General features: G+C 35.5%; 1 protein-coding gene across 1 annotated transcript in view; it reads left to right on the plus strand.

The window, feature by feature from the left end:
* Positions 1-16,896, plus strand: part of VPS4B (vacuolar protein sorting 4 homolog B) — a 30,179-nt gene extending 13,283 nt beyond the window's left edge. Inside the window, exons 4-11 of the mRNA XM_082699289.1 lie at positions 1,303-1,370; positions 4,930-5,049; positions 7,752-7,908; positions 8,311-8,459; positions 9,168-9,249; positions 10,566-10,785; positions 13,459-13,599; positions 15,414-16,896. Of these exons, the coding sequence (XP_082555415.1) occupies positions 1,303-1,370; positions 4,930-5,049; positions 7,752-7,908; positions 8,311-8,459; positions 9,168-9,249; positions 10,566-10,785; positions 13,459-13,599; positions 15,414-15,515 (1,039 nt within the window). The 3' untranslated portion in view covers positions 15,516-16,896. The remainder of the gene's footprint in view (positions 1-1,302; positions 1,371-4,929; positions 5,050-7,751; positions 7,909-8,310; positions 8,460-9,167; positions 9,250-10,565; positions 10,786-13,458; positions 13,600-15,413) is intronic.
* The last annotated feature ends 526 nt before the right edge of the window (positions 16,897-17,422 follow it).

Raw genomic sequence — 17,422 nt, forward strand, 5'->3', positions numbered from 1 at the left:
AAAAAGGAAATTAGTAAAGAGTATTGACCTTACAGATTCGGGGTGGGGGCAGGGACTCAAGCGTGGGTTCCATGTTGTTAGGAGAAATGCCCACTTCTGCCAGGGTTGTTCCAGTAGGGATCCCACTGCTGCCAGTGCCCCTGTCAAGGCTTCTGATGCCTGGCAGGGACCACAGGACCTCTGCCACAGCTCCCTCAGCAGGCCAGGGCTTTTACTCGAAGGTAGGATCTCTTTGCATGCAGCTGCCACCTCAGTTGCTTGCCTCCACCTTCTTGGTTTGGTCTCATGGGGAGCCCTAGCGCAAGGAAGCCCAGAAAGGGCAACTTTTTAGAAGTACTTAGAAGTATTGTAGAAGAAAGCATGGTAGAACAAGGTTGGAGTGGATGTCAGGTCAATCAGTGGGCAGTCTCTACCTAACCCATCACCCTGCCATTCTGTGATGAATAAGCCAGTCCCATTTTGGGGAAAAATTCTATCAAGCTTTTAAATCTCCCTTTATGTGTTATATGTAAAAAATGGTGTAGTGCCATATTTTTTGCTTTATCACCTTTTCATTCAAGGTTGTGTTATAAACAGCTCAGTAAACTATTTCTACAACATTAGTTTTAAGATTGCAATGTAGTCTGTCATATGCTACATTCCATAACTGAACATACCTTATTTCTAGTTTTTTCCCTTTTGGGAATGGTGGGGACATGATTATCCTTGTAGTCAAATCTTTGAACTTCTTCTAAATTAATTTTTCAGAAAAAATTCTCAGATATGAAATATCTGGGTTGATAAACTCGTCTTTTGGTCTCAGTTTATTTTCATTGATAGCTTCATCTGTTCTTTGGAACCCCCAGACTAAGGATTATAGACCTTCATACCTTAAATAATTAAGATTCTGGGTTTTTCTGTCCTGGTTATGGCTTCTTGTTCTGATACGTAGTTTGCCCAGTTTGGTGTTTTCATGTTGTTCACAGCTCTCCTGTAATTCATCTTAAGTCTTCTGTGGAATGCAGTGTGGGGGCATGCGTTTATGAATTTGTACATACATAGGTATGTCATGGGAATTTGGAGCTGGTTCCTGACTTCATTCTGGTCTTTTTGCCCCTTTCCTGTTCATGATTCCATACTGATGGATAATGTGCCTGCCTAATATACTCTTAAAAGTAATTTTTTTAAAAAGTGTAACTTTTAATGTGAATGTCTTATTTTGTCACTTAAGTCACAAATATTTCAGATTAATTTTTCCTTCATTTTTGCCTTATTTTGATAGCAATGAGTGATCATTTGAATATATTAAATTCTTTTTATTAGGAATGACAGTGATGGGGAAGGAGAATCTGATGATCCTGAAAAAAAGAAACTACAGAATCAACTTCAAGGTTGCTTTAGATTTCATTTTTTAAATTTACTATCTTATTTTTTAAAAAAAAAACCTCATAGTGAATTGTTACTTGAATTGTTTTCTTCCCCCTGTATTCAAATGAGGTTCAAGAACTGGCTTTGGTTCCCAGTGGTCACATGCTGACTTCGTTTGTCCATTTTCATAGGATTTGCTCTGTAGGGTCTCTATTAGGTTGGTTTTTCCCATGTAATAAAAATACTGTTCAGCTTTATATGTGCCTTAAAAAACCTGTCAGTCAACTTCCTCTTTTTTCATTTTGTCTTATTTGCCCCCTTTTAGAGAAGGTAGCATTTACACTACTAGCACATTATAAAATCTGACAGTTCTAAAATTTCCAAATTGTCAGGGGAACAGAATGAATTGGGGCTCATACTTGGTTTTTATTGCTGTTGCTGAAGCTGCACTGATGGTTTACTTCATGTTCTCAGACTTTTCTCATCTGTATTTTATCCTGTTTCAGTGTTGCAATTTACATTTATCTCTTCCAGCTTTCTGTTTTTACCTCCCATGCCTCCAAAACCCTTTCATTCTGTGCTTGTAGGATAGTGGCATGATGAGAGACATGGATTTTGGTTCCATTCTGACCTGGAGTCCCTCTAGGGCCTGCTGCAGAAAAGCTGTCTGATGTTGGGCCGATTCCCGAGCCTCTCAGAATAGAAGACCCCAGCTCTAAAATGGGAATCACTGATACCTTCTTTTCTGGGCAGTTAGAAAATTATGACAGTATAAAAACTGCCAATGTTAGATCCGACAAATTTTAGGGCCTCAGTCAACGGTGGTAGCTGTTTGTATCTGCAACAGCACCTGTTTAATTGCTGGCTGTGTACTGAGGTTTAATTTTTTTTTGATACGTTAACTGATGTTTAGGGGTTGAATTTTAAATATTTTGTTAATTTGAATCTTGCCAAATAGAATGCATAACTGGGAAGGATTTCTGTTATAGAAGCACAGCCTGGGTTAGTGAATGGTGAATATACCTAGCTTGGCCAGTCCTTTAATCTTGCTGTACTAACTATTATTATTATTCTATTATTGGTTTTACCAGCTCCACTGGGATATATAGGAGAATACTATAAGGTTAATGTCTTGAAAGCACTACAGTTAGTAAGGATAATTTAGAAACGGGAACTTCAAAGGTGAATAAAATCCAGAAGGAAAAGCTGAGTTTCTGCTGCCACACCGCCATGGCCTGCAGCAGTGTGGGTGCACGCTTCGTACTCAGTGAGTTTGCTGGGCGACCCAGTGGTCTGTGCCAAGTGGCCTTATTTTGATTGTAAGGCAAAGGTGTTTTTTTCTGCCCCTTTGGTTTTGTTTCCCTCTCTCCCCCGCAGAGTAAAAACTGGAGTGAGTCTTTAGTTTTGGAAAAGATACCAGCCAGCTTTTAATAGGGAATTTTTCTTTAAATCAGTAATGATGAGACCAGAGATATACAAAAATACAAAGGCTGAAAATATTTAAATGAGGAAGTTCATTTGGAATTTCAGGGTAGAATATGAAAGGACTTCTAGCCTTTCATATCTCAGAGTCCTTTTTTCCATCTTTTCATTTTATAGTTTGCTCATGGATTTCACTGTGTAATATCCTCTTTTGGATCTTTCCTCTTTTTATCTGAAAGCATTTTAAATCTTTTACTTCTGTTTTGAATTATGACTTTAAGTGTAGTATTTGATTATTAAAGAATACATGATTTGAATTTTCTCTTAACTGTTGATGCTCAGTGACTTTGTTGAGATTTAATCAAAGACTGGTTAAATTTATTTAATTGGAAACAAATCATATAGCCTTTACTCCTAATAATCGCTCTCCCTTTTTTTAAATTACTACTTTTTTTAAACGATTTATTTATTTATTTGACAGAGATCACAAGTAGGCAGAGAGGCAGTCGGGGTGGGAGGGGCGGGAAGCAGGTTCTCCGCTGAGCAGAGAACCCGATGTGGGGCTCTATCCTAGGACCCTGGGATCATGACCCGAGCTCAAAGCAAAGGCTTTAACCCACTGAGCCACCCAGGCGCCCCTAAGTACTACTTTTATTAATATTACTTATATCTAAATAATCTTTTGTCAGTAAACAGACCAAAATGACCTTTAAACTTTGAAAAGTATTAGTTAAATGTGAAGATAAGTTTTAGCATAAGCATATTTGGAAAATTCATACTTAGATAAAACTTTAGTTGACCAGATGTTGCTTATAGAGAAAGTAAATTGACTTTTTTAACCATTACAAAATCCTATTGGGTGATGTAAATATTTCCTCATGTAAGGTTACTAAACTGAATGGAACATAGAAAAGAAAAAGTGAATTCGCTTTAATTTATACTTAATGTGAACTTTTAGAATGCAGGAAGTTTTTATGGTTTCATTTCATTTTTTTTTAATACTTTATTTTTTTAAGTAATCTCTACACCCAATGTGAGCCTCAGAATTACAACCCTGAGGTCAAGAGTCATATGCTCCTCTGTCTGAGCCAGGCAGGGATTTCATTTAATTTTAATCTATAGCTAAAGGTTTTCATAATTTAACTATGTTGTATAATATAATTACTCTTATAATAATAAATGATCTTTCGTAGCAAGAAGAAATACCCACAAAACTAGTTTCATCAGTAATCAGTGAATTGTGTAGGTGGTGATGTTTTGATATACTTAAAACAATTACACATCACCTTAGAACCAGCTTTTGGGAAAGCTTTTGTTAAGAGAGGATTCAAAACTTTTGCCAATAAGCTGTATTAGAAGAAACCTTTTATGGACTCACTGTGACAATTTCTGTGGCTTCTGAATATATTATATTGAAAAACTAAATCACTTAGATAACCTTTTAAATGTACAAAACTTTCAAGTAGGTCCGTTTAGAGGCCCAAAAGAAAATTTGGCAAATCTCAGGGAAGTAGTGCAGATCGGAGCTCACTGTCCCACTGTCCCACTGTCCCACTGTCCCTGTCTCCTCCGCCATCCCCTCCCTCCATTCCTCCCTACGGTTTATCTTTCCATCCATCTGCCCGTCTGTGTGTCTGTCACTGGTTAAAGTTCTTTAGGTATCTTTTCCTTTTGGTGCTTAAGGAGAGCATTAGATCACTGGGTATTTTTGTTAAAAAAGAAGTAGTAGTAGGTCAGCCCCCATTGAATAGTTACTTTCGGTATTTCAGAATCAGTGCTTTCACACATTGTAACCACTTGGTGTGATGTTTGGTGCTTTTCCAAACACTCTAATATTCATTAGGGCATTTGATCCCTCCACTAACCTGTCTTAAGTAGTTTGGGCAGACAGTATTCTTTCCATTTCATAGTGAGGAAGCAGAAATACAAGAGTTAAGTGACCTGCCCTAAGTTAGCCCATCACCCAGCCCCGCTTTCTGACAACTGCTCACTCGCCCCCAACGACTGCTTCCTAATCACATGATTTCAAGAAGGTTTTTAATAGATAAAACTTTTTCAGACATTTTTGTACTATATTTCTTGAATGTCATTATTTTATGTTGTCTTCTACATGTGATGGAATAGTCTTCTTAATTTAAAGATGACATACTTGTCTTGTAGGTGCCATTGTTATAGAGCGACCAAATGTGAAATGGAGTGATGTTGCTGGTCTCGAAGGAGCCAAAGAGGCACTTAAAGAGGCTGTGATACTGCCTATTAAATTCCCTCATCTTTTTACAGGTGAGATGACTTAAATGGGTTTGTTGATAATTGTCTCAAAAATACATTGATGGCTGAGGTAGTAGAGCATAGTGAATTTTTGTCTCATGTTAAGTTAGCACCTTAAATAAAGTAGTGATACGCCTCTACACCAAGGTACTTATTTCATACACATATTTCAAAAAACCCCAATGTCAGCCAGTACAGCAAAGGGTGACTCACCGAAATGCAGCGGAATGCTTTGCTTGCATTCAAATAAAGGGTACGTGTCTATTAAGAAATTTAGATCTGTGTTATAATTGACATGAAAGATGTCCACATATATATAAAGATGAAAACACAAGCTATAAATACGTATAGTATGATTCTACATTTGTTAAATAGATGTGTGCACTGAGAAGTAAATGTCGACAGATTAACATAAAAATCCTAGTGTTGTGCCTAAGAGATAAGATGATGGGTGATTTTTACTTTCTCCTTGAACTTTCATCTGAAGTTTTTACAGTGGCCATGTTCTAGTCATATAAGAGTTTTTCCCATTTCTTAAAAAGTGGAGCAAGAAATATTTAACATTTTTGGATGAAGTGCCCATCCTCCATGGACAGCTCATTCTCACTGTGAGGACAATATTGCTAACCCAACTGTCTGGGTATAGTTGAGGTTACAGCTCCAGCAGCACGTGATGTCTGGACTGAACCATTCCTTCATGTTATCCTTTTTGTGACTGATAGGCTGCCTGTGTGCTGATGTGGCTGTACCCACAGCGTAACTGAAACAGGGTGTCCCTTTCAGAAACAAGCTGGTTTATGTAGAGAGCAAATCTGTGGTGTTGGCCTCAAACTGAACAGGTCCAGGAAGTGATGTCGTATAGGGGAGTGACAAGCAAAGACCCTCTGGGCCCCTGGGTGTTCACCAAGCAAGGTATGACTTAAAACCTAACTTCAGAAATACGAAATTAACAGTGTAAAAATTGACATCATGATCCTGTAAAGGCACAAAAGTATGGGTGAGCTCATTTTATATTAGTTAGGCCAGTGTTTTCCAAAAACAAGTCATTTATGTGTCTTGTGATTATTTCCATACATGTGTACCATTATTTTTTTAATATTTTTCTTTAAATCACTTTTAAAGCAAATTTTTATTAAAGAGTAGCAAAAATATACAGAGACCAGTAAGAAGCTTAAAGTGTTCAGCTTCATAAATTATCAGAAAATAAGTACATCTCTGTAATCATCACGATGCAGATAAGAAATGATACCAGTAACCCACAAGTCCCTCTGTCAGATCTTTCCTTGCAAAGGTGTTCACTCTCTTGACTCCTAACACTGTAGATCGTTTTGCCTATATTTGAACTTATAAATCATGTTTCTTATTTTTCCATAGTAACTTATTTTAAAAGATTGCTTTGCATCTACTTTAAAAAGAAAAATTTGTATTTTTCTATATTAAAAATTACTTAAATAAAAAGTATTTGTATTCTACCTGAAAAGCACTTCCTATGCTACCGGTCATATACAGCGCACTTAAGGGAACATGACTTACAGTGCATACATTTTAAATAGGAAGATAGAGTTAAAGGCAAAGTTGAGGCTTTCATAAAAGTAAATAAAACAGTATTTAGTTTTGCCATTAGTATTCTACATGTTCTTATATAGATACCATGTACCCATCCACGGTTTGAACCTAGAAATTTTTTAAATGTATATTTGATATTTTTTTGTCAAATGAAACTCAGCCTGTTTTATTTTAGGCAGCATTAGGACTTTTTATTAGGAAAATGGAAATGAAGAGTTGATTTGTTCACTTGTTATATTTTGGCAAAACTAGGATTTCAGGGGGTCTCCTCCTCATTACCCAACCACCTGAATAAGGATATACTCTCCGTAATAGTAAACTGTGCTTCCTTGTGGAATCAGGAATTGGATAGAGCTTTGCGAGGGATCAGCCAGACTGTGTTAATTTCATTCCTCCAAAATATTTAAAGGAATATTTAATGTTCTTAATATTAAAGAATCATAAATATTTATAAGAAATAGAAATATGTAAAAGAAAACGCTTCCAGCTGCCCTTACCCTGTGGATCGTAGTTTATCCTCCAATATTCTGATATTGAATATTGCACACCACAGACAATCAGGGCATGCCTTTTTTTTTTTTTTTTAAGATTTATTTATTTGACAGAGAGAGAGATCACAAGTAGGCAGAGAGACAGGCAGAGAGAGAGGGGGGAAGCAGGCTCTCCCCTGAGCAGAGAGCCCGATGCAGGGCTCAATCCCAGGACCCTGAGATCATGACCTGAGCCAAAGGCAGAGGCTTAACCCACTGAGCCACCCAGGTGCCCCCAGGGCGTGCCTTTTAACTGAACAGTTCTGTCCTTACTAGACTGTAAGCCCATGAAAGGCAGAGATTTTTCGTGTTCATAGCTCTTGGTCTCTACATTGTGGTTTCAGTACATACTGGTTGAACGAATGAGTGAAGTAAATAAGCTTCCTTTTAGAAGGATTATATCTGTAAACACATTTGACAAAGTATTCGCTAGAAAAAACAAAAGAAGATACTTTTAAGATACACTTACCTTAGTTTGATTTATTTAAAAAAAACTTTTTTATTCTGATAGCTGTAGAGCAAAAACCTCTTCACAGTACTTCAGTATGGTTGATATCTCCGGTAACAGAAATTAACAGTCTTGAGATTCTCATGTTATTTTTCTAATGCAAATTTTAGGCAAGAGAACACCTTGGAGGGGAATTCTGTTATTTGGGCCACCTGGAACAGGAAAGTCCTATTTAGCCAAAGCTGTAGCAACAGAAGCAAACAACTCAACATTTTTTTCAATATCTTCCTCTGACCTTGTCTCTAAGTGGCTAGGTGAAAGTGAAAAGTAAGTAGTATGTTGATTTTTTATTTTTATTTTTATTTTTTTTAGTTTCTCTTTGCCTGGTAATCATTATATCAGTTTGTAAAATAATAGGCTTCTTACACCATTCATAGATATTCAGAGAAGTGACATAGTATAAGTATTCATTTCTCTGTCAAATCAGTCTGTTTGAAATTCATTTCGTAGGGAAAAGATAACATATGCACAGTTACATATATTGTGGTTTAGTAAATCATAAACTGAATTATCCATCTGAAACATTCTTATTTTCTGGACCAAAACACGATTGGACTTTAGAGTTCATATAATTTTATATATATATATATTCTGTTTCAGTTTTTTTTCATTAAGTCATGTGTCATTTACCATTTTTTTAAGAAACTGAGAGCTCTTACTTATTTTTAGGCTAGTTAAGAACTTATTCCAACTTGCTAGAGAGAACAAACCTTCCATTATCTTCATTGATGAAATTGATTCTCTGTGCGGCTCAAGAAGTGAAAATGAAAGCGAAGCCGCCCGTAGAATTAAGACGGAGTTCCTAGTTCAAATGCAAGGTAGGGATACTGACTTCTTTTTAGTTTCTATTTATTGTATAACTGCTATGATCATAATAATCAAAAAACTTCAAGCTGAATTTCTCCATTTTAGCAGACTGTTTTCATTGTGCCGTGTTTCATTCTGATTGTCCTGCACATGCACACAGTATGCGCCCCCTTGCAATCATCTGTAGGATCTGGACTCAGGCAAAAACTGTAAGAAGATTCGCATATTCACTTCTAACCTACCAGGAACAGTATAAGCAAAAAGAATGTGTAGACTTCAAATGAAATTTTTTGAGAAGAATATGAATAGTATTTGTCCACAGTCTAGCAGATTTGATTCTTGGCAGTATTTGCCTCATATTTGAATAATGTGACATTTGATTAAATACAGTTTTTTTCAGAGACTCTCAGGATGAGGCACTTTAACATTAAACACCACATTCTTTTTTTTTTTTTTTTTTTAAGATTTTATTTATTTGTCACAGAGAGAGGGAATGCAAATGGGGGAAGTGGGAGAGGAAGAAGCAGGCTTCCCAATGAGAAGGGAACCCAATGCGGGGCTCGATCCCAATACCCTGGGATCACGACCTGAGCCGAAGGCAGATGCTTAAAGACTAAGCTACCCAGGTGCCCCAAAACACCACATTCTTAACACATAGACGAGGTTGAAAAGAACATTAAAGTGACAAATTCCTTAAAATATTACGTATTTTGATGCAGGCGTTGGTGTAGACAATGATGGAATTTTGGTTCTGGGAGCTACAAATATACCGTGGGTTCTGGATTCTGCCATTAGAAGAAGGTATGATACAGTGAAGATCATATTTCTCACTGCAGGTGTAACAAATCAGTAACAGTTCCCTTTTTGTCCAGTAGAGGCATTCTGGCAGGTTTTCAGAAATTTTTTTTTTTTTTTTTTTTTTTTCCCAGAATTTTTTTTGATGTACCATAACCCTGTTGCCCCTCTGCACTGGGGGAAGAGAGGCAGGCATTTGTTTGCTTGCTTGCTATATTAATGATAATAGATTTTCATATATGGAATCTTTCACATTGGAAAATATATTACCTAATTCTAATAAGCTTAGTAAAAGGCACTGATGCTTCAGAAATGTACAAATGTAGCTTGATATTTCAATGGAAGACTTTCATATAAAATTTTAGCAAAATGACAGTCATATAATTTAAAGCCAGGATATACTTTTGTTAAAAAATTTATGTCTGATTTTTAAATTACATATTGAACTTGATCTAAAGGAAAGGCATATAGACTTGTTACTTTTCATGCACACCATTCCCTGTTTCATTCATTGAATTTTGCGTGGTAAAAATTAGCACCAGTTCTTGCCACTTTTGTGCCACTCACTTGATAGTTTGCAGGGTTACCATCCAGTATTAAGAAAGGAAATCTGCTGGTTATTTTTGAAAAATGGACTAATTCTAAACCCATCTCTAAAATAATGGAAATTTAAAATTCTCAAGGCCTTAAAGAGTTACATGAAGAATGAGATTTTCACATCTAAAATTTCCCTTGTTGCTTCCTCCCTTTCCAAATGCTGAAATTCTGAGAAGGCAAGCAAAGTTACTGTTAATAAAAATGTTAATTAAAAAGTGTATTTATTTTATTCTGAATTACCCTCTATAATAAAGTGGACATTTGTGTAGACATATGTTTATTAGATAAGATTTTGAGTAGCTTTACCATTTTGAATTTAGGGAATTATTTTGTCTTCTCTTACTTCACATGATTAACCATATTAATCCCTGGGTCAACAGTTCAGAATATGATTCTATGAGAAGCTAATCTTGTGGGACATACCTAGACATGAACACTGTGGCCAAAATAACCCACAAATCATGTGAGAAAGATTAAACCACTCCAGACTGGTTCTCTGGCTATTTTGGATTTACTTGTTAGTTGCTAATGTGTTCTGGATATTTTCCCATTATTTAACTAAATATACATGTTTAACTCTGACACATATGGGCCCATTTAACTTATTCAGCTTAGCTTTGTATAAATGAGAATATCTGAGCATCTTGTTTCTTCTTGAGAAATCTGAATTTTCCATTGAAATTAAATATATGTGGTAATATTCTTTACATTTCTTTCATCTTAAGATTTGAGAAACGAATTTATATTCCTTTGCCTGAGGCCCACGCCCGAGCAGCGATGTTTAAACTGCACCTGGGGACCACTCAGAACAGTCTCACAGAAACAGACTTCCGGGAACTCGGGAAGAAAACGGATGGTTATTCGGGGGCGGACATAAGTATCATTGTGCGCGATGCACTTATGCAGCCTGTTCGAAAAGTGCAGTCAGCCACTCATTTTAAAAAGGTAAGGAGCTTTTAGGGGATGCCTGGGTGACTCAGTTGGTTAAGCAGCTGCCTTTAGCTCGGGTCATGATCCCAGCATCCTGGGATCGAGTCCCACATCGGGCTCCTTGCTCAGCAGGGAGCCTGCTTCTCCCTTGCCTCTCTGCCACTCTGTCTGCCTGTGCTCGCTCTCTCTGACAAAAAGATAAGGAGCTTTGCTCCATCCTTTCAGATATTTTTAAAGTCAAGTTTGGAGACCATCATTAATTTGTCTTCAAAGAATTTGGGGAAGATTTCTGTTTTATATAATAAATAGTGGGTGTATAGAATAAATATTCCATTTCATTGAAAATAGGTTCTCCCACAAAGTTTATTAATAACTATTATTAATAGTTTTAATGTATTTTAAAAGTTTTTATGCAGTGATTTTTTTGAAGTACTTACTAAAATTTTGATATAAGTATAGAAACTTTAAATATATAGTGACCATTGGTACAACTAGAATATCCTTGAGCAGAATCTGGTGCAGTTATACCTCATTAACAAAGCAAAAATACTAATAGCTAATATTTAAATATTCACTGTGTTCTAGTCTTAACTCACTATTTCATTCGGTACTCACAAAAACTCTACAACAGGTGCTTCTGGTCACCTGTTGATCATTAATCTGAGACTTAGATGTTAACATGATTAAACTAGGACTTGGCTGCTAACATGGTTTGCCCAGGTATAACCAGATAGGTGCAGACCTGTGATATTTTCCCTACGTCACGTGTACTTCAGAATCTGAAGCCTCACTTCCCACGTACTGTTTCGTCTGCATGAATGAGTTGCATACACAGTATTTTGTAAAAAGACTGTGGTCTTGGCATATCCAAGATATTTAAGTACTAGTGAAGTAGGTAATTTGGACCAGCCCTGTTGCTCAGAACAGCAGTATCCAGTATTACTTCTGAAGATCGACGTGAAAATCCTAAAAAAAAGATTAGCAAACTTAATCCAGCAGTATATGAGAAGACTAATATATTATGACCAAGTTACATACAATAAAATAAGTATTTTTAAAAATTGTGAGCTTGAATTAAAACCTGAATTTGAACCCCACCTCCACAGTATACTTGTTATATCTCCTTAAGCAAATTATATTACCCATTTAAGTCTCATTTTTATCATTACTACAGTAGACAGTAGCACTGCCTCAAAGTACAATTGAGAGAAGAAATGAAGTAGTTCTCATAAAATACTTGAGTAGCCTGGGGAAATAGCCTTTTCCTTCTGCAGCCACTTGGTTACTGGAAATACAGGAGGCTCAGGGTCTTGTTTATGTCCCAGCTGTTGTGTTTTTGGTTTTTTGTTTTTTGGGTTTTTTTTTTTTTTTTCATTCTCTTTGCATTTAAAAACTATGGATTCTTAGGAACTCAGTCCTTTCCTACCCAGAACTTTACATTCAGTTCTCCATATGACTGCCAGGGACAGCTGTGACCCTGAAGCCAGGTCCTTCTTAGGAGGATAAAAGTGAAGCAGCCACAGCAATGTTAGCATCACCAGCCAGTAGATCTCCCAGTGGCTCCATCCTTCACTCCCCATTCTTAAGGCTGATAGCAAAAACCAGAGTGCCTGTTCATTTATTTATAAAATGTCTGAAGTATTACTCGGAGCCTAGAGACAAGTCAGAAAGTACTACAATCAAAACCAAAAATTTCCACAGCTGAAATTTTTGTGGAGAAAGACAGACAATAAAATACACGGAATTTAAGTAAAGCCAAAATGTTTATATTTCTGTACCTGCCTTAATCCTGATATAATATTTAAGATTAATCATTGTGAAATAAATAGTAAATGTGAAAGCAACCCCCAATTTTAGTATAGATTTGTTGCCATCTAAAAAATACTTGCAAGTGACTCTGAGTCACAAGGTTCTGTTTTTGGGTGTTATTAAGATTTCATTTTGGGACGCCTGGGTGGCTCAGTTGGTTAAGCAGCTGCCTTCGGCTCAGGTCATGATCCCGGCATCATGGGATCGAGTCCCGCATCGGGCTCCTTGCTCCGCGGGGAGCCTGCTTCTCCCTCTGACTCTGCCTTCCACTCTATCTGCCTGTGCTCACTCTCGTTCACTCTCTCTCTGACAAATAAATTTAAAAAAAAAAAATTAAGATTTCATTTTAAATCAGTTATGAATCACAAAATAGCACTGAAATTACACTTAGTATTTAATTTTGTACTTACTTTCAAGAAGGAATTTTTGTTGAGAAAGAAATATTCAGTGATTTCACACTAATCTTCCAAGTATCACAGAACTTTATGAGTTTTGGAAAACAGAAAAATTAAGAGAATTATTGAGGAAACCTTTTTTATGGACTCTAAGACCATTTAATAAGCATGAGAGGAGAAGAGAACTCTTAACCACAGATGTTTCTTTTCTTTTTTTTAATTTTAACTCTTTTTATCCTTTGATCATGTAAGTAATTTATTGGAGGAAATTTCAAAATAGAGGAAAGCATCAAGAAAAATAAAACCAAACAAAATCTATCCCATCACCCAAAGAAAACTACATTTGTTGTATATTCATCTATTTATTTTTAGAATTAGACATTTTAACAAATACAGAATAGTACATTTTCAGATTTCTTGATAATGGCCTAAATCTTAACATAGTTAATTTGTTCAAATAATTATTTCAGACTATTTATTACAGGTGCGCGGACCTTCACGAGCTGATCCCAACAAGATGGTAGATGATCTGCTAACACCCTGTTCTCCTGGTGACCCTGGTGCCATTGAAATGACATGGATGGATGTCCCTGGGGATAAACTTTTGGAGCCAGTTGTTTGCATGGTTTGACATCATAAAAAATTTATAGTTTGTCATTTGTGAGACCAAGATAAACATTTTCAGTTATGTAGGATTAGCTAGAGAATGTCAGTATGATCAAGCATGTTTAGAAATACTGACTATTCAAAAGTTGTAAAGATTAATTGAACTAAAAATTTAAAAAATAATTATCTTTAAAATATTTTTGTGGACGTCAAGAAAAATCAAATTTCTAGTGAAAAAGATATTATTCAAAAACACAGGTTTTGTAAACTTACTGACGGTCTTATAGCTGAGATACTATCACCAGAATACTTATCTATATGGCATAAATTATTGTCAGGACTTAACTAAAAAGCAGAATTGGTGAAATTTCTTTTCTGAATCTAAGATTTTTTAAAATATCCAGAAACCTTCATGCATTTATCATAGTAATCATAATGGTGTTTTTCGGTTTTACTTCCGCAAACTTTGTAGGAAGTTTTAATGTGCTTGAGGGGTAAAAAAAAGTCCTGAAACCCAGTTTTTATGATAAAAAAAATTACATTTCTATAGTTTATACTGGAGGGATTTATAATTCTTAAGACTCATTTTGTAAGGTATAGGAAGCTTACTGTGAAAAGCAACATTTATTATTTTTATGTTTTCTTATTGTTGAATGCTCAGTTTTTTAAATCTTCTGCTTCACTTACAGATTTTTAAAGAGCTTTATGTCTGAATTAACAGTAACTTCCAGAGAAGAAACTTACTTACATGATATGTACACATAGCTCTATAGACATACATGTATCTCTGTACATAGTATATGTATAAATATTTTTATGTGTTAATGATGCTTCCCTGAAAGTTATTTAGAAACCCTTTTTTGTTTCAGTCCTTGCACTGTTGTTGTTTTTTTAAAGGTTTATTTGTTTATTTTAAAGAGAATACATGCAAGTGAGTAGGGGGGCGAGGTGTTGAGGGGGTGAGAGAAAGAATCTCAACCAGACTCCCTGTTGAGTGTGGAACCCATAATGGGGATCCCTGAGGTCATAACCGGAGCCGAAATCAAGAGTCGGTGCTCAGCTGACTGGGTCACCCAGGTGCTCCACTATGTTACTTTTTAAAGATTTTGTTCTTTGACCATTTTTCATACTGTTTTGTAAGAGACATGGTCCAGAAGTTACTCTTTTAATGAATTCCTGATATTAGCATATTTTCTTCCCATTTTGATCATAATTTTAATTAATAGTTAAAAATTCTAGGGGCGCCTGGGTGTTTCAGTCAGTTAAGCATCTGTCTTTGGCTCAGGTCGTGATCTCGGGCTCCCTGCCACTCCCTCTGCTCTCCCTCCCACTGGTTCTCTCTCTCTCTCTCAGATAAATAAAATATATATTTTTAAAAATCTGATTAGGTGGTTTTAATTAAATGGTGTTATGTTTCACATAAGTGTAAGTGAATAACTTCTGTAAGTGAAAGACTATTCCTTTTGAACTGCACTTGGTGAACTCTCTTATTTTAAGAAAAAACAGATAAGATGGGAAAAGAGATCAGGGACATATTTTGGAGGGCCTTGATCCTCAGGCTAAAAGGATTATACTTCTGATGGGGAAGTGTATCGAAATGGAGAGCCATCGAAAGTTGTGGTCAGGACAGGCAAGCGGTTTCAAGTTGCTGTGCAAAGGAAGAACAGGATCAAGATGTCCTCTAGAAGGAATAAGAGCGTTTATTGTTGGTTACTTATGGCATACTGCAAATACTTAGATTTAACCTCAGGTGGAAAGTTAGTTAATAATAATGCAATGATGTTTATTTGATTTGATCATTACTAATACTACTCTTTTCTTTTTCCCTGACAGTCGGATATGTTACGGTCACTGTCTAACACAAAACCCACAGTCAATGAACATGACTTGTTGAAGTTAAAGAAGTTTACAGAAGATTTTGGCCAAGAAGGCTAAACCAAAGACAACGAAGAAGACATTTACCATGTGTGTTCTTTCTTTCATAGGTACTTTTGCCTTTCTTGGATGGCATTCAGATTATTTCCAGTAAACTCTTTTCCCACAGGGAAATACAGATCTCACTCGAGAGTTCCTTTAATTTTATCCATATTTTTGTTCCATTACCAGTTAAATGCTCCTGTTAACAAAAATTATAAAATAATGGATAATAAGGAAATGAGTGATAAATGAATGGCAAAAAATAGGAATTACCCAGAAGAGGATTAACATTGTTTGAGATACCAGTATTTAGAATTGGTGGTATTTGCAAAGAGCATTTCTCTTTTTTTATATTCTTTTTCCTTTTTTCTTTTTAACCAAAAATGAAACAGGCCTTATTTTATATATTTTGAAAAATAATTCTTAATTCTCATCAATGCAAAATTTATTTACTTTATTAAAAATTTTTAAATGATAGAATCTTAATTCTCAGGGATGTGCGGTAAAACAGCAAAGAGCACTGTGATTGGGCTTGAAAGCTTCTGAATTGTGTTCTAGCCGAGTCTCATTGAGTTTTGATAGGCTAACATTTTTCTTTGTGTCGATTTCAATAATTTCTTTAAAAGCAACAAGCTTCTATAGTTAATTAAATAATACCTTTCACTGTGCAGTCTCAAAAGAAGGACTTTCTAAATTGGCGTTGTCTTCATCTTGAAGAAGAAAATTGTCTATTTCGGTATCTTTTTATAGCACGATTGACCAAAACAGATGGCAAATAAAAACATACTTTTTAAATAATTCTGTCATGATACTATAATGGGAACCTTTGCTAAAGGAATGGCCTCCCTTTGAATTATGGGAAATTTCTTGTGGGTGTGTGTGTACATATATATATATAGATAGATAGATAGATTTTTTTTTTTTTTTTTAATATAGGCTACCAAGGGTCTTGTCTTTTACCTTTTAAGTCCAGGGAAGTTTGTCTTTGCCACACATATGTTATCAAATGTAATGCTCTTGAAGCTTTAGAAATGAGCTAATGTCTCATTAAATAATAAAAAACAAACATGATATGTTATTTTAATATCTCCAAATAAATCTGAAGGTGTATGTTACACACTTTAGCGCAAACACTAAGTTGTGCCTTGTGCATTTGCATTGGCTCTGTATGCAAAAGTATTCAGTTAGCTGGAATGAGGTAGATTCCTTAATGACTATAAAGTTCTACCTTGCAAATACTATAGAATAACTTGCATTTTAAAGTATATTTGCACATTTTACATATAAAGCTGTATGGTTGCCTTTGAGTTTTCTGTACAGATTGTTTTTGTTGATACTAAATGGAAATCATAGGCCTGAAATCCGCTGTTCTTACGTGAAGTAAATTGATAAAACCTACTGTTGGCTATTTTCTGTGTATGCTTCTTTATTTTGGGATCTTCTGTATAAGAGAAATTATTATCTAAATTGATTAGATACCAAGAAGTCATTAGAAATTATTGAGAATGCGTACTTGAAAATTCTATTCGTCAACAGCTTTTATGTGAGGGCTGGGAGTTGTCAGACTAACAGCTCTTTGTGGCTGCCTTATAAAATAATTTATATTCTTTATCAACCTCAGAATTATATAGTATTGCTATTAATGATATCATTAGGAGAATTCACATAATTATAATAGTTGAAATTCAGAATTTTTTGTAAATCCAGAATTTTTTTTTGAGGAGGTATTTTACTTTGTTTGACAAAATACATGACCCAGTGGTAAGTAAGTACAGCATTGATGCTAAGTGGATACTTTATCACATTGAATACTTCTGCATGCTTCAAGAACTGTATTTCAGTATCCATATCACTTCCAGCCATAGCTCCGTTTTCTGTATTACATCTTAATACGTTTTTTACATTTCTGGTTCTAAACTTATTTC

This window comes from Mustela nivalis, assembly GCF_964662115.1.
Source record: "Mustela nivalis genome assembly, chromosome: 14".
In the NCBI taxonomy this organism is placed as follows: domain Eukaryota; kingdom Metazoa; phylum Chordata; class Mammalia; order Carnivora; family Mustelidae; genus Mustela; species Mustela nivalis.